We start from the raw sequence: 22739 nt of genomic DNA on the forward strand, positions 1-22739 counted from the left end.
ACCTGGTTTATAACTTTCTACCTTTAAATATAACTGGATCTGCTGGGAGGTGGTGGCAGAGTCTGTAATCCCAGATATTCAGGAGGCTGAGGCTGGAGGATCGCAAGTTTGAGGTAAACTTGGGGAACTGAGCCAGACTCTGTTTCAAAATAAAAACTAAACTGGGCATGGTGGCACACACCTGTAATCCCAGCGGCTCAGAATGGTGAAACGGGAGAATTGGGAGTTCAAAGCCAACCTTAGTAATTTAACGAGGCCCTGAGTAACTCAGTGGGACCTATCTCTAAATAAAATACAAAAGAGGGCTGGGGCTGTGGCTCAGTGGTTGAGTTCCCAAGAGTTCCATCTCTGATAGCAAAAAAAAAAAAATTAATAATAAATGAATAAATAAAATAAAAGGGCTGGGGATGTAGCTCAGCAGTAGAGCACCCCTGGATATTTGTACTAGGGAGTACAAAAAAAAAGAATTTTCAATGCATATTACTTTTTGTCTAGTTTATTTCATTCAGAATCTCCCTGTTTTTGCTATTATCAATAGTTCTTTATTCTTGCTAAGTATGTTTCCAAAATTTATTATCTATTTTCCTATTGATATACATTGGGGATTTTTTTAAAGTAAACCAGGTTATATTTATACAGTGGAAAATTATTAAGCAATGAAAATAAGAAGTACATTCACATTCAACAACTTCGATAAATCTTATAAAAATACATATGGAGCTAAAAAAGCCACACACCGAAGAACACATGTGTATGATTGCACTGTATAAAGTAACAAAACAGGCAAAACTAATCCTTGTTATTAGAAGTTAAAATACTGCCTAACTCTGGGGGAGCGGAGGGAATAATTAGGGGAGCAATGAGAGAGGGCTCATGAAGGTGCATTTGATGTCCAATCTCTTGACCTGGGTTAGGGTTTAGTGGATATGTTTACTTTGTGATAATTCATTGTGCTATACGTGATTTTCTTTTGTCTGTTATATTTAATAAAAGAGAAGCTCTATTAACAGTAAAAAAAATCAATCTCTACATTCATGGAATAGTTAGTAATCAAATGCCTACTATATGTTTAATATGAGTATAAGGGTTCTGAGGCATGTAAGACAGACATGTTCCCACAGTCCAACATTGGGGATTTTTTGACTATTACAAATAAAACCACCATGAATACTTGTGCACAAGTCTCAGTGTGGATGTATGCTTTTATTTCTCTGGAGTAAATATCTCGACAGATGTGATTTAATTTTTAAAGCAACTGCCAAACAGTTTTCTAACAGTTTGTGCCATTGTTTGTACTACATGTTATACTCTGCAGTTCTAAGAGAGATACCATAGTCTTCATCTTTGTCAACATTTGTTATGATCAGTCTTAAATTTTGTCCATCTTACTGTATGTGTAATAACATTGCAGTTTTGATTTACATTTCAACTTATGTTGGATATCCTTTCATGTGCACATTCACCATATTTGTATCTACTTTGGTGAAGAAAAAAATCTTCTGCCCATCTTTTCAAATTGGGTCATTTTTCTTATTAATAAGATGCAAAAATCATTTGTATATCCTAGATATCATTCTCTTGAGAGATATATGTTTTGCCAATACTTTGTCCTAGTCTGTCAGCTTATCTTTCCATTTCCATAACAATGAATATAGAATAGACAAAGTTTGTTGTTGTTGTTGTTTTTGGTACTGGGGATTGAACTCAGGGGCATACCACCACTGAGAGAGCTAGTTAGTTTTAAAAGTCTCTGCCAAACAGCTTTTTATATTTTCTTCCAGAAGTTGTATAGGTTTAGCTGCTACATTTAGGTCTGTAGTCTATTCCTACCAGTAGTGTGTGAGGGATCCCATTGAGTCACATCCTTGCCAACTTATTATTATCTTTTTTATTATAACCATCTTAATAGATGTGAAGTAGTATCTCACTGAGGTTGTACATTTCCCTAATGGTGCTGGGTATCCTTTCATTTGCTTATTGGCTTTTGCCTATTTTTTTTGGAGAAATGTCTATTCTAATTTCTTGCCATTTGTCTTTTCATATTGAACAATAAGAATTGCTTATATATTCTAGGTAGTTATATTCTAACTACATGAATTGTAAATATTTTCTTCTATGATTGTGTTTTCACTTTCTTCGATGGTAGCCTTTAAAAGTTTTAAATTTGATGAAGTTCATTACTTTATTATTTTTTCTTTTGGTGCTTGGGCCTTTGGTGTCTTAACTATAAAGTCATTGTCTACTCCAAGATTTACCTATGCTTTCTTACATTTAGTTTTGGTTCTTACATATATATGTGTTGTCCATTTTGAGTTCTTACATTTATGTCTGTGGTCCATTTTGAGGTAATTTTTATGTGGGGTAGTGTTTAACTTAATTCTTTTGCATTAAAGACTACATCATTTTGAAATATATTTTCATTTGGAATGCAATTCTAGGATGTCAGTGTTTTTTTCTTTCAGAACTTGAAAATGCTGATGTACTGTTTTCTGGTATGCATGGTTCTTGAATGAATTTTGACATTTTACTTTCACTCCTTTGTACATAATGCTATCTGATTTCTGTAGATGCTTTTCAATTTTTTTCTTAGCACTGGTTTTAAGCATTAGTGTATATTTGTGTTATCTTTATCATTTTTCTTATTTATTGAGCTTTTTGAATCTGAGTGTTCATCAGATATAGAACATTTTTATTTATTATTTCTTCAAATGTGTTTTTCTCACCTCTTTTTGGAACTAGCATAACACATATATTGGACTGGTTGAAGCTGTGCATACTGATGCTCTGTTCAGTTCAGTCTCTTTCTCCGTGTTTGATTTTGGAGAGTCTTTATCACTGCATATTCAGTTTGCTGATATTGACTTCTTCAATGTCGAATCTGCTGTTAATCTCATTCAGTGTAATTTTCACCTTAGCCATTGTTTTATCTGAGCTTGAATTAGACATTTTTATATCTTCTTTTTTCTCCTTTAAATGCTTATGCTTTTCCATAGCATCTTGAACATATGGTATACAACTGTATTAATGTCCTTGTATAATAACTCTATCACAGTGTAATTAATGATCATTTCTATTAATTTTCTTTTCCACATGGGTTATATTTTCCTACCTCTCTGCATGCCTCATACATTTTTATTGGATTCCAAATATTGTGAATTTACCTTGTTGAGTATTGGATATTTTGTATTCTTTTAAATATTCTTGAGCTGTGTACAGCTTTTTGCTGAACTATCTTGGAAACATATTTTGTATTCTTTTAAATATTCTTGAGCTGTGTACAGCTTTTTTCTGCACTATCTTGGAAACATTTTTGTCTTTTTAAGATTCTGCTAGACAGGAGTTACCTTCAATCTTGGGCTAATTTTTGCCTTTTACTGAATGTGTTACTTGATGCCCTTTTATTACAGAATTTCCATTCCAGCTGGTGATTACAAAAATTGATCTCCATGCCAACAAGCACCACCACCTTCTATCCTGTTCCTTTCTGAAGGTTCTTTCTCTGGCCTTACATGTGCACCCATTGTTACTTAACCACAGACTTCAGGGGAACCCTCCATGGATGTCTAGAGAGCTAGTGCATGTACACACTCTCCCTCCCTCTGCAGTTCTCTACTTTCTCCTTTATTCTGCTCTGTGACTTCTAGCTGCATTGGTCTCTTCAGACTTTGAAATCCATCTCTTCAACTCAGGAGATTTTCTATTTGAATTTCCCTTCTCTGGATGTGACCTGAAAAATTCTTTCCAGGGAGTAAATTGGGATAATCCTAGCACTCATCTCTCGTGCTTAACTTTATCTTAGAGGTCACGCTTATGCTGCTTATTATCTAATATCTGAGAACTGTTGTTGTTTGTATTTTGTCCACTTTTTTCCCAATGTTTCATATGCAAGGGTAAATATGTTGCCCCTCTCGGAGAGATTTAGTCCTCCATAAATGTTTAACACTATTCTCTGGCACACCATTTACAATAGATGAGGTTCTTCCTGGTAACAGCAGCGTTAGGCCTTCTGAATGCTCCTAGGCAAGTGCCTTCACAAGTTTCCAATGGTGTATGTTATTATGCTGCCAATTATTTGTTTCAGATATGTTTTTCTTGTCTCATTTAGATTGTACTCCGACATTAGGAACCCTTCATATCTTAGAATTTTATGTCCCCTCCACCCAAACTGGATACATTTACCTTTAACAATTACTCAACTCTTACCCCGTAAGAATTCCCTTTGAGGTATTAAAAAATAATGCACTTGAGATTATTTATCTCCATGCCAACAATCACCACCACATTCTATCCTGTTACTTTTCTGAAGGTTTTTAACATAACCTTATATTAAACATCAGTGCCACATATTTAAATGCTATAAGTAAAAGTGAATGCTGATTCATCCACTAATTGTATGTATCCTGGTAGAAAGAACTACCACTACCTTATTCTGGCCAGTTGAGAAATTTTCTTCTCATTATCCACCAGACTAGTTAATATGTCTTTAAGGCAATAAGTTTAAAAAATAATGCTGATAAATCAAAATATTGAAAACTCTACAAACTAAGCAGCTAGTTCTTCAGTAACTGGAAGCACTGACTATGCATATAAAATTATATCTGATTATGAGTCATAGTAAATATCAAGAAGATAATATGCAATTAGATCATTTTGCTATTCTGATTTTTCCACCAATGAATTGTCATTAATTTCTATTCTATAATAAGAAAAATTCTACAACATACCATATTCTATAATAAGAAAAATAAAAAAAAATTAAAACTAGTTTTTAAAGATCTGCTTAAATATTCCAGTATCATGTAACCAAACAACTACTCTCCACAACAACTATGTTTTTATTCAACAACAAACACATTCAGGGGTACATTCCTGGAGTTGAGGATGCATGCTGCTGAGAGGTGGACCTTAAATGCCTTGTTCTCATAGCTTATTTCCTCTCAGTACTATTTATATACGGGGGCTTAATAGTTAATATATGTGTTTAGGTTAATAGTGTAGTATATTTATAATATCATTGGAACCATGAGTTTATCCAACAAATCATTTGTTAACTCTCTCATACATTCTAGGCATTTCCCTAGTCACTGATGTAACAGTAGTGAACAAAACAACTAATTTCCTGCTCGTGTTGGAAATTGTGTTTGAGGTTGGGTTGGAGCAGTCGAGTAGATAAACAAATGTAAGGCAAGTAGTAAGAGAGTCTAAAGTGGTAAGGCAAGTCTGAAGAGAAAGAAAGGCAAGGTGATGGGCTTGATAGTCATGGCAAGAGGCTCTATTTTGTGTAGGGTGGCCAGGGAAGGCCTTTATCACATGAAATGCCACTGTTACAGAGACATGATAAAGTGAGGGGGTAGTTAGCTAGTCAGATGATTTGGGGAGTTAAGGTTGAGGCAAAGTTGCAAGTGTAAATGCTCTGAAGCGCAGGGGTGGGCTTGGTGTATTTAAATGGAACTAACAGAGCAATTGAAGAATGTTAGGAAATGGGGAGAAAAGGATGAGGGGAGTCACATTGAATAAGAGCAGTCCATAATAAGGCAGGGCAGTCCATAATAAAGTCATGGCTTTTTTTCCTTTTTTTTTTCCTGATACCAGAGATTGAACCCCCAGGGGCACTTAAACACTGAGCAACACCCACAGTCCTTTTTAAAATATTTTATTTAGAGATAGGGTCTCACTGAGTTGCTTAGGGACTCGCTACATTTCTGAGGCTGGCTTTGAACTCAGGATCCTCCTGAGAGCCTCCTGAGCTGCTGGGATTACAGATGAGTACGACCAGGCCTGGCTAAAGTCATTGCCTTTTATTTGGAAATGGGAAGCTATAGGAAGATTTTCAGCAGAGAGACACAATCAAATTTATATTTAAAAATATCACTCTAGTTGCCATCAGGACAATAGATACTGGGGAAAATGAGGGCAGAAGCAAGGACAGAAGAAGGCTATGGGAATCATTCAGGTGACTTATGATGTGGGTTTGGCCTGTATATTGGCTTAGCAGATGCAGAGGAGTGGTCAGATTCTGGGCATGTTTCAAATGCTTATTTGGAAAGAAGGAAGTCAGAAAAATAAATAAATAAAATGCTGTATAATTTATATCAAATTCTAGAAAATGCAAAACAATCTATAATGACAGGAGATGTTTGGAGACAGAAAAGGAGAGGGGGAGGGATTACAAAGAAGGATGAAAGACTCTTTTGATTTTGGTGATAGTCTCATGGGTATATTCATGTCAAAACTTATCAAATTGTACACCTTAAACATGTGCAATTTATTGTAGGTCAACTGTATCTCAATAAAATTATAAAAATAAAGACATAATATTGTCTAATGGACTGGAGTTGGAATGTGAGAGAAAAGAGATCAAAGATGGTTTGTAAGTTTTGGGCTTTGAGCACCTGGGTAATGGGAATTAAATTGTCGTTCTTATTTCTGAGATAGGGAAGACTGAAAGGAGCAGATTTTGGGAGAAAAATGAATTCAGTTTTCAACATGTTATTAGAGATGCCTACTAGATACATTTTATAACATAATAAATACATGGTAGAAAAGAAATGAAGAATGACTCAGACAGTTTCTCTCTATGATCCACTGGTTCTCCAGAAAGCGCAGAAGTACACTGGACCAAAGGGGACCTCTCATGGCCCCTGTAGACAAATGTTTGTGCACACCTTTTTTCCAACGTTTTATTTATTTAACATTATGAACATGGTGGACTACATTCTTTTCTCTAAGTTTTAAAGATTGAGTTAATTTGGGGAAACAACTGATGGGTTCATTGTTGGAGGTTGATGAATAACTTTAGCAGAGACTATAGTAACAAGCCCTTGGTCACAGACAAATGAGAATGGCTCCACCAAGGATGGGAGCATTGCAGACACTCTTCCTTGGGCTGGCTAGCTTGTGCCTTCCCCCCCTTAACTGTACATATCAGTAATTCAGCTATATTATGATTTAAATCAGATTTTGCTCCTCTTGTCAGAAAGTACAACATTTGCTTGTTAGTTGATAGGTTGTGATGAAAAGGAGTCTACTCCTTGGGTTTGAAACTTAGCTCCATTACTCACTGGATGTGTGACTGCCTCAATTTACTCTAAAATAAGGATTGGAATAGGACCTACTACTACTGTAAGGTACTATTGTTATGAAGATCAAATGAATTGATATGTATAAAACCTTCAGAATAACAACTGGACATAAAGCGTTCAAGAAATGTTAGCTATTAGCTTTCTTCTCTGACAATCGGTTTTGTCAGTTGGTTCCCACTAAGTTGTGGACTTTTTCGGACCAGGACCAGATATCTTGTCTTTTGATTTTCATCTACTCCCACACCACGCTAGGGCTTTGTCCAGCGTCTGGCATGAATGGTAGCACAAAATGAAAGTTAAAAATATGCTGTTGAATTAAATGATTTCTTCCCTTCTGGATAAAGATAAGAATCTCAAGATCTTAGCCCCAAGACTACTGTCCATCTCTCTGCCCTCACCTGTCCCCGCCTTAAAAAAAAGCAGGCCATTCATTGTCTCCAGTTTACACCCTCACTTACAGTTCCATTCACCTTCCCCTTTCCTAATCAGAGGGATCTTGGGGTGGGGCTTCAAGGAACCTCTAGGAGTTTGAAGGGGAGGGAGCCTGGAACCATAGACTAGCTGTGACAAGTCATGGGTGGGATTTGGTAGTTCAGAAAAGGAGGTACCCGACCAGGAATGGGGGATGGGAGTGATGGTGAAGTGGAGTAGGCTAGTTCAGGATGGACCAGAAATGAGACTTTGAGGAAAGCCAGAAAGGACTGGTTGGCGGAGTGGGGGGGGATGGGTGGGTGATGACTGGAATCATGCGGAGGGTCGCTTGTGAGGTTACAGAAGCAAAGGCAGGTGATTGGAGGAGAAAGAGAGTCCTAGTTGCCCCGGCAACGACTGGAGGAGAAGGTCTTCAGTTGAGGAGAAGGTCTCCACTAGAGAAGGACGGAGCTCAGGCTCCCTGCATTCTCCAGTAGAGTCTGTGCATCGACCCCCAGATATCCCTGCTGACGAGTCACCTGGGAAAGGCTTAAGCCTTCCCAGGTGCCACCCCTCCGCACCTCTATACCCACCCGCCCCCTGAGGCCCACCCTCACCTCTGGGAGCGTCACCGGCTCCCCGAGGTGACCACAACATGGCTGAGGCGCCAGGGCTGCTCTTCTGGCTGTTCGTGCTCTGTCCGACCTGGCGAGTGCCGGGCCAACCGGACCCGAGCACCGGCCGGCGCTTCTCGAAGCACAAACTCTGTGCAGACGACCAATGCAGCAGTGAGTGCACAGGCGGGCGGGCGGCCCGGGGTCTCCGCGGTGGCTCTTCGGGGCTGCATGGGGCTCCAATCCCGTGGTCCCCAGCCCCGCGGGCTGGGCTAGGGGGTCGCTGGAAGACGGGTGGGGCGCAGGAGTGACAGAGCCTCGGGACCCTGCGTGTGTCCCCTCCGGCTCTGCCGGCGCCCCGGCCACTGGACTCCCACTTGTTGCCAGCGTTTTATTTTTCTCTACTGAGTGAGGCTGGGGTTGGGAAACACGATTCCCCAGGGACAGCTCTCAGTTTATTCCCTTCCAGGATTCGCCTAGGATCTCAGTGGGTGATGGGGTTGCGTGCCGCGTGCCGGGGGGCTCCCCACGCTGTAGCAGAGCGCTTTTCTGCCCCCGCCACAGGGACCTGGGCCGGTGAGGTATCAGGGCAGATGCTCTCCAGGGCTCGGTGGCCCTAATCCCAGCGGCAGGTTGATGGTGGGGCTCCTTGGGAAAGGCTCACTGGCCCCTTCGTCCTTTTGCTGCACTGGGGATTGGGCTGGTTTTGCCTTTTAACAGGGACTAGAGTTTAGGCTTGGGAAGAGCACCGAGTCCAGGCATGCAATGTGTTCCGAGGTCTCGGCCCCGACTCTGCTTCAGTCCTGTCATTTCTGTGCATAGAAACCTCCCTTCATATTTGAGGTAGGGTAGCAGGTGGGCCAATAATCTTTTGCTTTTGAAAGAGGCCAAGGATCTGCACCAGCCACCTGGGAACTGCAGCCTCTTCTGTGCACAGGAAGCGGACAGAATTGCTTCCCAGTCCTGGATTGGAGGTGGGCGGTGGGGAGGATGTAGCCATTCAGATTCAGATGAAGAGGTTTGTTGCAATAACAATAATAAATACTCCAAGATTTTTATAAGCCAATTCAGTTTTAGACTCAGTCGCTAGTGTTGTTGGAACCTCTTTCCTCTGTATATTTACTGGCCCAGAATACTTCTTATGGCCTCCCGCTTGGTTTCTAGTAACCTTGTAACTTGATGACCCTGTTGTCCATAAATTGTAAGCAGTACATATTTTAAAATATTCATGCTAAAAAGGCCAAGAAGTTTACCATTGAGCTCTTTATGCCTAAATTGGTGTTACCAAAAACAAATTTTATAATTTGAATTGTTTGTTCCACTCCAATAAAGAAAAAAGATGTCTCCAATATATGTTAAGCAGTTCCTAGAGGTAACCCTAAGGCTGGAGTAAATAAACACTCAGAAAAGCAAAGCAGCTGCCATGATATTTCCTTTCAGTTTTGGGTGAACAAAATCAGGCTTCCAGCATGGTAAAATGTTTGCTATTCTTTGCTATCAAGCGCTATCCTACATGGGCTACCTGGACAATCTCATCACTGATGCTTCCTCAGTACTAAGACATGGTGTTGGTAAGGTTCAGTGGGGTAACATAACTTGAGAAATGGCCTGTGTCCAAACAGATGTGACCAAACACAACAGGTGGGTCTGTGTTGTGTTGTAGGAAGTAGTGAGGTGTGGATGTCAGGTGTCCTTTTGTGTGCCTTCCAAATAAGTGCTCCAAAAAAAAAAAAAAAAAAAAAAAACTAAATAGGTGCTCCATAGTATGCATTATGTTGTCACCTAATATATTACTGATTCGTAAATCCTCTATGACCTAAGGGGGAACAAGAGAAACATTGCCATTTCCACTTGTGATGAGAATTCCCCACCTTAAAGTGTCTCTCACCTTCAACTTGGCCTCTTAATTATATATGAATTAGGATGCTGACAGTTCTGAAAATAGTCCTATTTTAGCTTCAAAAAAAAAACAAGTTACCCTCTCCAAATCTGTGTTTGTTCCTCAGACATATATTTTTATAAAACACACATTCTTGTGTATTTTACTGCTAATTGGCTTTTAGAAAAAGTGTTATTTCCATTTATTCTTTGTGATTTTTACATACATTTATTGTCCATTTCATCTTAAATCAGAAACTGTGTATTTGGTCAACCAAAAGAAAAATGTTGCTTCTACCAGTTTCTAGATCAATTGTGATTCTAGTCCTGCATTTTAAGCATGAAGGTATTGCCTGACCTTTTCTCATGGTTAAACTTGTTCCTTGTCAGATAGGATACCCACTTTTGATTTTGTTTATTAAAAAAAATACGAATGAGAATGTTTTGAAACAATGTTGAATATAGTCAACAATATTTGCTCAGAGAAAATACATTTCCTGGTAATTTACCCAGATCCTGAACACAGAGACAGCAACTCTGCTGCAAATGAAATTTACAGTGTTTACGGCTGCATGGTAGCACTTGCAGCCACTTAAAGGTAATGTCTTTTAGTGGTTAGTTCAAGTTAATTAACCCCTTGGGGGTTCCTGAATATTCTTCCCTCTTCCCTATTACCTCTGCATGAAGCCATACTTAAGCCTGTCCGTGTCTACACTTGGATTTACATATTTGCAAAATGAAGCTTTTTATGATTATGAAACAGAAAAAAATTGAGGCCTGCAAGAACCAAGAGTTTCACTGAAACCAGCCATGGTTGGTGGTAGCCACTTTGGTTTTTATTTCTCAGCACAGAGAAAAATAGAGAAGCTTCCTTTTCCCTTGTCTAATTGCAGGGAATATTGTATTTTATAGCAATAAAATCTCTAAGGATTTTAGATACTTTGAGCAGGTGAATTAAAAGTGATTCCAGAGAGTACTGGAAAAACTTGATTTTTGTTCATAGTGGGATTCATATTTCCTGATGAGTCAATATGGACTGTGAAAAATCAAATCCTAATGTTTGTTTTTCTTTTTTAAATGTTCATATACAGTGTTAATGTATCGAGGTGAAGCTCTTGAAGATTTCAGAGGCCCAGATTGTCTTTTTGTGAATTTTAAAAAAGGTGACCCTGTATATGTCTACTGTAAACTTGCAGAGGTATCACCAGAATGTTGGGCCAGAAGCGTAAGTAAAAGTTTGACAGGTGTTATATTCTTACTTTTGATGGGTTTTTCAGCAGTGTAGATTTAAATGACTGATTTCTTGGGGTCTTTGTAGAGTTAACCTGACCTCTCTGCCAGGCCCTGTGCTCCTAACACGCCTTGGACCTGGCACAGCATAGAAAGTCAGGAGACTTTCTGAAACAGAACTGAACTGGTTGTGGTTGCTATCCCTCACATCAAGTTCCAGAAGGCTCTACACATCATAAAGGTTGTCATGGTGAAAACCTGACAATTTTTAGTTTTACTGCTTCAAAAGGGAAGGATTCATGGACATTAGAGTTAATCCTGTAAATTAAGTCTGAGATAGTAACTCAGGCATGCATATTTAAAGTTGATTTTTTGTGTATTTTACCTAATCATTTGTGCTGTTTTTACTCTAAAAAAGCAGAGTATTATGTTCATTATGTGCTTTTTTTTCCTCCCCCTTTTTTTCTTTTTTGCAACTTCTGGGCCATCCATTTCCTGCTTTTCCTATATTCTATGCCTGAAGGTTCCCCCAGGGGTTCTACTTCCAGCCAGTTGTATGGATCTTCTGATGAAAGACATGACATTGTTTATATCATTCTTTGATATTTTAAATGGGGAGATTCACTAGGAGTGACCTCATTGAGAGACTTATGAGTATTGTCCTTTTCATTTAAAAAAATGTGATATGTGGATTGTTTACTTAAAATAGTAGCAAGGGTCTTTGATGACTGTAGGAATGTTCCAGTTTAGAGACATTCCGGGTTGCATCCCTGAAAGTTCTCACCCTAAATAAAACACCACACAGCAGAAAATAAGAGTAATCCCTATGGGAAAACTAGTTTCATTTTGTTGCCATTTCTGATTCTTAGGGAATGATCTTGAAACATGGTGGCTCTAGGTACAAACTTTATATTTAGACAGAGTCCCAGTTGCAGTACTCCATATAAAGAACCATCTATTGTTTCTTTCAAGTATACCAAATAGGATTGGTAATCTTTAAACTTGGAACTGTTTTTCCATGTACCTAAGTGGCATTTTTCATATAGTAGTCATCTTTCTCCCCTTCTTTGAGCTTTTGGATAAATGGCTTGATTTACATTTTCTTCTGTCACATTGTAGCCTGTTAACTATGTTCATCCCTAGGACTCTTGCCATTCTGGGTGGCAGCACTCATCTTGTCTTCCTGAGGAGCCCTGCTTTCAGCACCTGACCAGAAAGGATCTTTGCCGACTGATGAGTATTTGGGTGGCACTTTGTTTGCATTGCTCCTGTGGCATTCATTTGTCTTCTTTGCCTTCAGTCAGGTTGTGTTTTATCTTAGCTCCCTATAAAGTAAAAAACTCAGTTAGAAAAGGACCCCTGTCTAATCCATCTTCCTTTTGAATATTTCCTTTCAGGGCAGTGGCACTTAAGTACATTTGTTCTGATAGTAGCTTATGCAGAATTTGTTCTCTTGTGGCAGTTCTTTGCTCCCCACCCACAAATCAAATCAACAGCACCTTGGCAGGGATGATGTATGGAAGCAAAATTAGATATAAAAATTATTTCCAGTCATGAGCTTCCATGATTCTGCATCATTTCTTTTTCATATCACAAGAAATGGGATACCACCCAGTGTGTAATTATGGAGCTTTATATAATCTATGGTCTCAATTGACACAGATTAAGAAGAGATAAATGTGTTTCCTTTCTCCATACATCTCTGGTTTCTTTCCCTTTTCCAAATTTAACCTTAATAGAATTTTCAACAGAAGGGAAAATTGTATTTCCCCTCAGACTCGCCTCTCATGTCATGAGTGTTATACTTAGGAAATTAAAAACTCTTTATTTAGTTTTCAAAATGATTTCTCCTTTCGAGTTTTTAGTTTTCATTCTGCAATGTTGTTGGTTTTCTAGAGTCTCAGACTTTATCTGCAGTGATGAAGCTTTTAATTGCTCTGTCTTATCTAATCTTCATGGCAGTATTCTACCACTAATACTGGCTCTCAGATGGTTTCTAGATATAACAAGAACATTCATGAATGGGGATATTTTAGAGGTAGTGATAAGATGCCTTTTTTAATTTTCTTTTTTGGGCATTTGATTTGCCTATCAGTTTCCTTTAATTATTGGCAAGAATCTTCTGTTCCTTTTAGTCAGTAGTTAGTAATAAGAGTGCCTTTCTCAAGGGGAACTTTATATACCTTTTGTACACTTTATGTAACTTCATATAATTTAGCTGTTGGTGCTGAAAATAAATGGCGTTCTTTTCTGCAGAGGATTTATTTTCGGTGAAACTGAAGCTTGATATGTGGTTTCGTATGCATTATATTGTAATTTTATTTTCTCCCCAAGTACTTGTAAAAGTAGATTTGGAAAAAGCTAGGAAAGCATATACTATCAATACATTTGCTATAGTGGTAATACATTTTAGAGATTTTGTATTGTTTTTACTTATTAATTTTCATGACTGCTGTGTATTGGTTAAGAAAGACATAAATATTGGTTTATGAGCAATGCTACAAAATGTACAGGTAAATTCTTGCTAGAGGTTATTTGGAATTGCATTTATAACCAGCTTTGATTTACATAGTTTTAACCATATAATATACAGTAATCTCCTATGCAGATCTTTTATTTACTTCAGAAGTCTTAACTTTATGTGCTCTGTGTTGAGAATTAAGCTAAATGTAAAAAAGAAAACTTCAGTGGTTGGAAATGTTGTTTTAACAGTTCTGTACTTAATTTTTATTTGGAATAATAATCTCAGTGTAATTGTTATAGCAACTTTCTTTCTTGGTTATACCATATACCTATCTATTATGTGTATATTTCCTGCCACTTCTGAGAAATCTCTTATTTATATTCCTTGTACAGAATTTATTTGATATTTGTCTCTTTTGCACTATAGGTTGGCCATATTTTTGGATACTTTCCAAAAGATTTCATCAAGGTAGTTCGTGAATATACTAAAGAAGAGCTACAAATTCCAACAGATGTAAGTTATGGATTTCTTTTTTGTTCTCAATTGTAAACTGGCTTATAAATCCACCAGCTATATTCAGTTAACTGCTTCTGAAAGTTTTATAATGTGTTTGGGGGGCAATCTAACATTTGTGTATCAGATTTTCATTTGAAATCAGACTACCTGTAAAAAAAAAAGTTTGAAAGGCATTCAAGGGTGATTATATTATAATCTGAAAGTTGTCTAATATGTTGAAACAGATATTCTTGTAGAAGGCTGTTTACTCAACTATGGGGCTTTTCTCTTCTGTTTTATATGTGAAAAATAATTTAATATATTTGTACTTGGCTATTAAATTTAAGAGGTAAATAATTTCATTTTACAGGCAAAACTCATTGGATAGTTATTAGACATTTTAAGTATATTTAGGTTAAATTAATAAACTCTAACTTTTATACTAGGCTAGAACTATGTACTTACAAAGGTTTTCTTATTCTTAGTCATATATGGGATCATAGTCATGTTATAGATTTGGAAAAGGGGACCTGAGCGTTTCAGGTGATGTTCAGTCTCAGATCTTTTAAGGCCCCAACTGCTTCCTTTATACAGCATTCCTGTATGGTGCTCTGACTTAAATTGATTTTGTGACTGAAAGGATTTCGTGTTCTAGAATTCTCACTTCAGCTGATTATATTCTAAAGTTTTAAATTGTATAGTAATTGATGCCCACCAACATTGAAACATCTTTGGGCAGCTCTTTGTCGTGGCTGTAGAATATGCAAGCTGCTAGGCTAGGACAGTTCTTAGATTAGATGGGCTGAATGGATAAAGTCATCCTGTTTGTTGCTGTTGTTCCTAAAATTTCTTCATAATCTCGGGCCATGAAATCACTTCTGTTGCTTGTTGGACTTCATTGTTGGTAAAGAGAGTTCTTGGGATTTAAGCTGTGACAGCAGTTCACTGATTACAGAGAACTCATTTGTTTTGAACTCTGCCTTCTCATTATATTTCCCATTACATGCATCCCTCATGGCTTAGAAATGCATGTGATGGGGAGAGGAAATCACTCATCCCTCCTACATTGAACTGCCTCCCCCACCCCCGGAACCCCCGCAGAATATTATGAAGATTTAATTAGGAGATGGAATTTTTTTTTAATTTCCATTCATACTATGGCTCCTTTTATATCAATTTGCTTACTAGTGGCAAGAAGGAAGACTAGATAAATATATAGATAGTCCTGAGAGAGATCTTAGTGACTGTGAAACCCTGATGAAGAGGAAGGTGTATACCTTGTTGAATCTTGTTTTCAGTTTGTTCTTGTGGTAATAATATCCTTAATATCATTCTTTATTCCACCAAATGTACTTGTATCTCAGTAAGATACTTTAAAACTGATTCATCTTTCTCAGTGCTGCAGGATCTTCCAGCTTTTCCTGAGCAAATGATTAAGAGTTAAATTTCTGAAACATAGGTGTAGATATTAAGAGCTGGAGGATCCTATAAGTGATACCTTGCCTTTCCCTACTTATGCTCAGAGCAAATTGAGAGAGACCCAAGAGTCAGGCAGTTGGAGACCAAATTGTCACCATTTTTACTCATTATGCTTTTTAAAGAATATGACCCATGTGAAAGAAAGAAAGAGAGAGAGAGAGAAAGAAAGAAATAATAGACTTTCTAACACTGTAGTCTAGAAAAAGACAGATTTACTCAGCCATAGATGGAGTGAGCCAATGGGGGTTGGAGGAGGGTAATCTGGTTGACCCCAAAGATTCTTTAGAACCAATCCTGTATTTGGGAGCGTGGATGAGTTTGCTTTTGTGACTCTTTGTTATTGACACACTAATGTTTTTCTTTTCCTTACAGGAGACAGATTTTGTCCGTTTTGATGGTGGAAGAGATGATTTTGATAATTATAATGTAGAAGAACTTCTAGGATTTTTGAAATTGTATGATTCTGCAAATGAAGATTCTGAGAAAGCTATAGAAAAAGTGGAACAATTTCCTGAAGTCTCCCAGGACGTTGAACCTGAACCTAAACCAGTAGTAGCAAACTCAGAGCAAATTGAAAGTGCATTCTCAGAAAACACTATGGATCTTGAGGAACAATTTTTGGCTCAGAAGAACCATCCTCATTCGGATAGTCAAACAGATAATGCTCAGGGTGAACAAACTTCATTTGAACCTTTTGAAGAAATACTACCAGATAAATTGAAAGTGCCAGAAAGTGAAAACAACAAAACCAGCAACAGTTCTCAGGTCTCAAACGAACAGGAGAAGACTGATGCTTATAAACTTTTGAAAAAAGAAATGACATTAGACTTGAAAACCAAATTTGGCTCTACTGCTGATACACTTGTGTCTGATGATGAGACGTCCAGAATGGTGACTTCATTAGAAGATGATTTTGATGATGAGGAATTGGATGCTGATTGTTATGCATTTGATAAGGAAGAAGAGGAGAATGAGGAAAGCTTTGGGGAGCTCCTGTTACCAACCTTTATAAATGAAGAAGACATGAAATTCCCAGTGGAGTTTGGAGTGGAGAAATATTTAATAGGTGAAGAGCAGAATTCAAATGAAGAAGATAAGGTTGAGTCACACATTTTGAGCGTAGCAGAGCAAATGCTTGATAATCGTGTGAATGATAATAGAGACATAGGAATAAAGGAAAGTAACATATTTGAAGAGGCTGCAGTGCTTGATGATATCCAAGACTTGATCTATTTTGTGAGGTACAAGCACTCCACAGTGAAGGAGACTGCTCCATTGATAACAGCGAATCCTCTAGAGGAAATCTGGGCTAAAGCTAAAGGTAAATACCTGCCTTCGGCTTGAGCTGGAGAAAAGGAGTTGTTCCATCCAGGTGTTTTCGTGTATTATTGTAAAGTTCTGTTCAGTTTCCATGTGCCTAAAGAAGAAAGGAGGCTGACTCAGGGGCCCCATATGTTCCTTTATTCATTCTTTTGGGCTAGAGCATGAAAGGACATTGCTTATTCTTTTTTTCCTTTAGGACAGTTGGGATTGGTTAGCATGTTCAAAAAGAAATTTTATAAAAAGCTAAAGAGAAAGATATAAATGAGAAACTAATGCACAAAAGTAGACCTGTTAACAGTACAGATTTTATGTTAAAATTATAAAAGGGCTTTATTAAACATAATTTCTTAATCATAAAATACCTGTACTAGATCATGTGGGTGTGGAGTGACTAGCATAACTTTTTTTTTTTTTTTTTTAGAATTTAATCTCTTTTTATGTGGTGCTGAGGATCGAACCCAGTGCCTCACCTGCACTAGGCAAGTGCTCTATCACTCAACCCTAGCCCTAGAATAACTTTTAATGGATAGCTTGCCTGAATTCCCCTCCCCAGCATTCATCTTTTGTGGATACCATGCTATTTCCAGTCTCTTGGGGTTCTAAGGTCCTTGCATTCATATTAATCAAGGATGGAACCAGGATGACAAGCCTTGTAATGTAGTGCTTGACACATAGAACTGTCTTTCAATTAAATATTTGTCAAACTGACAATGAGCCAATATCCTGATAAAAGCTTTCTCTTTCCTGGTTTCATATTTGATCATCTCTATCCATTGTTTTTCAAAATGAAATATTTCAACTGAGAGTATATGATAAGAATTCCAGAAGGACATAAAGCCATTGGAAAATTTACTTCCCAAGAGTGCTAATTTTACCTGATAATTGGGGGAAGAAAACAGTTGTACATTTAATCAAAGCAGATATATTTTGGATAAGAATGCAAAGTACAAGTGAATGTTCAGGGTAGAGTATGAAGCTGTAAAGAGATAATCTTTGCTCTGGATCCTATTGGTCTATGTCCTGAGCTCAGGAAGGAGACAGGTTCACCATTTGGCTCCTAGGTTACTTTGAATATATTTGAAAGGCACATTAGCAAGCTAGACTTACGGAATTCCCTTGTCTATACTGGCTCAGTGAGACCAGCACACTTGTAGATGAAAGAGTTCCTGTTATTTCTGAGCAGAATAGACATTTCACATTTTTGATCTGGACCAGAATTCTCTTCTGCACATTTATTCATGTGGGTGTATGTTGGTTTGCCAAGGGAAGGTAAGTTATTGAAGCCTCTATCATAATAGGACACCCATAGCACAAAAGTTAATAACTAGAATCAACAAATGGGACTTACTCAAACTAAAAAGTTTTTTCTCAGCAAAAGAAACAATAAGAGAGGTAATAGGGAGCCTACATCCTGGGAACAAATCTTTACTCCTCACACTTCAGATAGAGCCCTAATATCCAGAGTATACAAAGAACTCAAAAAATTGGACAATAAGATAACAAATAACCCAATCAACAAATGGGCCAAGGACCTGAACAGACACTTCTCAGAGGAGGACATACAATCAATCAACAAGTACATGAAAAATTGCTCACCATCTCTAGCAGTCAGAGAAATGCAAATCAAAACCAACCTAAGATACCATCTCACTCCAGTAAGATTGGCAGCCAGTGGGAGATGAGAAACAATTTTTCAAAAAAATCCCCAATAATGGCATCAACAGCATTCTACTTTTGTGTTGCTCACTCTCATTTTATCAGTAAATTAGATGATGATTAAATGTTTCATTTTATCCATCCAGTATGGTGCTATGAAGCCATAATTACTGTATTTTGTGTTTTTAAAGGTTCTGGTCTGTAAGCATAGCTATAGCATTATCCTGCACCAGTGCAGGGCTTGGCAGCACTGATCTGACCCCCGCCCCCCCGCCCCATCTGCACAAACAGAGTGTAGGAGAACTCATAGCAGGGGGGATTCAGTTAATTTGAGAAGGAATAACATATCAGTTCTCCCATTTTCCAGAAGACATTGCATCCATATATGAACACTACTGACTTCTGAACTGTCTTTAACTCCATAAGGTTCTGAAAATGAATCATTGCACCATTAAGATTTGTTATTTTCATGCTCCAAAACTTTCAAGATTAGGGAAAACTTGGCTTACAAAATTAAGAATGAATTATTTCCCTGGCCTTTTAGGTTCCACCACAAAATGATGTCAATGACCTTTATGGGTAAAATCTTCCCAAATGTCATTTAATGTGTCTCAGGTGCTGAGATGCTGACCCAATGGGGCAGACTTCACCAGCAGTCAAATTCATAGACCAATAGTGAATGGAGGGCCTGGGGTTGTAGCTCAGTGGTAGAGCGCTTGTCTAACATGTGAGGCACTGGGTTTGATTCTCAGCACTGCATACAAATAAATAAAATAAAGGTCCAACAAATAAATAAAACAAAGGTCCATCAAAAACTAAAAAGAAATTTTAAAAAATTAGGCAAAAGCTTAAAAAAATAGTAGTGAATGGAATCTCAGGGTTGAGAAAGACCTTAGAGGCAACTACTGGTCCAACATCTTTTTTTAGAGGGAGGGAGGGAGGGAGGGGGGAGAGAGAGAGAGAGAGAGAGAATTTTAATATTTATTTTTTAGTTATCGGCGGACACAACATCTTTTTTTTTTTGTATGTGGTGCTGAGGATTGAACCCTGGCCACACGCACGCCAGACGAGCGCCCTACCGCTTGAGCCACATCCCCAGCCCAACTGGTCCAACTTCTTAATAACTGCATGTTGGACTCCTAGCTGTTTAATCAAACGTACCCCAGGCTCATGTAACTCATACTGAAATTCCACCCCTACAAGCTCTCAGGTCTGACTGGAATTCTACTTCATTCACAGAGCCTCAATGCAGGTCTGTACCCAATTCCCTTTAGTCTCTCTTGGTATTACTGTGTTCTTTTTAAATAGCTGTCATCTGTCCGTTCAATAAATAGTTGTTGAGTATCTCTGCCAGGTGCCAGATGCTGTGTTAAGCCTTGGCTCATTCCACCTGCAAATCTGCAAACCAAGACTCCCTCTCTTTCAGCTTTCCTAAAATTTTTAACACAAAGTTTCACCAGCACTAAATCCATGTTTGTTGAATGTGACCCTGTCTATATATCTCTGGTTTTAAAAATTTTCCTTGAGTAAATATTGTTCTGATAGCAGTTGTATGGTCATGGAAGTATTGGAGAATAGACTGGAGATTGTTCATTTTATAATTGAAGGGTCTGACAGCTCTAATTAGGATTTTGAAGTTTTCTTCTCTGTGTTAATTGTCTTTAGGAGAGCCACATATTCCAGGCACTGTGACTCATATATTTAGTGAAACACTCGGTGAATATTGAAACTGAAGAGAGACAATTCTTATTCTATAGCATAAAATAAAACAGCCATTCCCCCTTTCAGTTTTAGAGCTACTTATAACAGAAGATACTTCTGTTGATGCTGCTGATACAGAAGACCATCTAGAGATAAAGGTGGAAGAGCCAGCAGATGCCACCCTTTTGGACAACATACTTTTCTTGTTATATTCATTCTTGCTTTATTTCTCTAAGATGGTAAGTTTGATATAGTTTCTTCAATTAGAATGTTGATTATTTATTAGTTTTTAAGTGGCTTCTGGTCATGAAGTGAAGAACTTAAAATGTCTTTATGAAAATGACTCCTGACCCTTTGAGTAGATAGCTCCTGAAACAAAAGCCATAGGGGTGTGGCTTAATGGCTACTTAGTTTAGCATATGAGGAAGATTTGCTGTCTACCAAGGCTGGACATTTGTACACCTGTAAAAACTTGGTTCTTCCCCTCAGAACCTTTCATTCTGGCAGGGAGATAACAGCATTCACTTGAAACACAGTAAGATAATGGTAGAAAGAGAGGTATTTATTTGATGGTAGAACATTATTGTCCATAAATGCATTTATTCTGGTTGGAAGGGTGATCAATAAGGTCAGAAAGTAGTTGAGATGTGTTTGAAGCACAGGCAAAGGGCAAACAGGAGTCTGACATGTGGTTTGTTGTTGATTAGACAGGCTGGGGTGGAGGACGGTGGGGGAAGCTGGCAGTCAGAAGAAATGTGTTCAGAGAAATGGAAACATGAAGAAAAGGGTATTTGGGGAGGCCAGGAGAATGTGAATAGTTGGTATTGTAAAGTGTAAAGTTGGAGGGGGATGGTCTGTTGGAGAGGCCAGCAAATCTTAAAGGAAGTCATGAGCCAAAGTAGCATTAGACCATTAATAGTGGGGATCCTTAGAAAGTTTTAAGAATGAAAGGAATTAGGTTATATCTGTTTCTTAGAAAGAGTCACTTAAGGCTGATCTTTCTAAAGAAAATCATGATCCAAACAAGACATTTAATATGTCTAGAAGCTTATCTAAGCATTTTAGGACTTACCTCCCCCTCATGGTATTTGTTGATATTGGACTTTTAGAGTTTAATTATAGGAATGAGAAAGCTTTTAGAGATTGGAGGATAAGATGGTCCTAGGGCCATTGTGACAGTAATCCTTCTCAACTGAAGTTGTTTCCTATAGGTTGTGTTATTTCAAGGCTTGTGTAAGAAAGATGATGTTGTTGTTTTCCTTGTAAAATGTATAGATTTTGAAGCCAGGTAGATCTGGTTTCAAATCCCAAGGTTATCATTTAGAAGTTTGGGCAAATAACTAAACTTTTGAATATCAGATTCCCCATCTGAAAAATGTAGATAATGCTTACTCCAATCATAAGAATTAAATGATTTGACAAGGTAAAGTGTCTGGTGAGGTGTCTGGCATTTTGTAGCGTTTTACCCCCACGCACCCCCTAATTCTCATGTAGGCAGTCAGAGGTGGTATAAAGACAATGAATACCTGGGGAGGAAAGACCACCAGGGTGGAAAAGATGTGGTGGGGAGAAACAAATCATTTTTCAGTTGGCTCCATGTTTGTTCATGGTGGTGGCAGCCATCTGGGTAAGGGGTATGTACAAACCAGGCAGTTAGAATAATGATATTTCCAGTGATTAAAGCAGTCTTCCACAGTCATAATTTGATTATCAGAATGAATCAACATCACTTGGAAAGTTTACAGCCTCACGATATGGGAAGGATTTCTTTATTCATATTTTTAGGTATGCACAGAGCCCTCCTCTAGGTCTAGGTCGGGGGACACGAATGTGGTGCAGGTATGGTCAGTGATTGTACGGTGATAGGTAAGACATAGACGTGAGTGGCAAAGAAGAGGCACAATGTTACGAGACTGATTTGAAAGGAGCCTTCAAAAAGGCATTTTGATGGCCCAGTATGTATAGGACATTGTGCGAGGACTAAAAGAGTCTAACAGGTGTAAGGCATGATTGTGATTTTTGAAAGCCTTAAGAAAAGGACTTAACAAATATATGCAAAACTTATGAACAAGTCAATGTAAAATCTTAAACAAGTAGTATGATATCTGATAGGACTGGAGAGTAATAGGTTCTGATGTGTTTGGGAGATGTGCACCAATCAGATTCATTGATCAATGGAATCTTAGTAGAATCTTAGTGTTAGAAGAAACCTTGGAAGGCTGTTAGTCTAGTTTCTCACTCATTGCTGTCATTTTCTTTACTGTGGCCCTGATGAGTAGTTATGAGGCCTGTACACCAGTATTTCCTAGCATGAGTCACTCTCTTACAAGGCTATATGTTCTTCTGTTGTCTAGTTCATCCTTGTATTGACTCCAAATTTTCCTCCACATGATTTCCTCTATAAAA

General features: G+C 38.0%; 2 protein-coding genes across 7 annotated transcripts in view; one reads left to right on the forward strand and one right to left on the reverse strand.

Annotated features, from left to right (window-relative positions):
- The window catches only part of LOC139702335 (transport and Golgi organization protein 1 homolog), a 75587-nt gene that overhangs the window by 18968 nt on the left and 33880 nt on the right, over positions 1 to 22739 (forward strand). For all 6 annotated transcript variants that reach the window (XM_071603271.1, XM_071603273.1, XM_071603272.1 and 3 more), the window contains 4 exons: positions 11077 to 11210; positions 14106 to 14192; positions 16026 to 16974; positions 20421 to 20572. In XM_071603271.1, coding sequence (XP_071459372.1) covers positions 11082 to 11210; positions 14106 to 14192; positions 16026 to 16974; positions 20421 to 20572 — 1317 coding nt within the window. In that variant the 5' untranslated portion in view covers positions 11077 to 11081. The remainder of the gene's footprint in view (positions 1 to 11076; positions 11211 to 14105; positions 14193 to 16025; positions 16975 to 20420; positions 20573 to 22739) is intronic.
- LOC139702336 (axin interactor, dorsalization-associated protein-like) overlaps positions 1 to 22739 on the reverse strand; it is a 68521-nt gene that overhangs the window by 4878 nt on the left and 40904 nt on the right. The window lies entirely within an intron of this gene.

This window comes from Marmota flaviventris, chromosome 17, assembly GCF_047511675.1.
Source record: "Marmota flaviventris isolate mMarFla1 chromosome 17, mMarFla1.hap1, whole genome shotgun sequence".
In the NCBI taxonomy this organism is placed as follows: domain Eukaryota; kingdom Metazoa; phylum Chordata; class Mammalia; order Rodentia; family Sciuridae; genus Marmota; species Marmota flaviventris.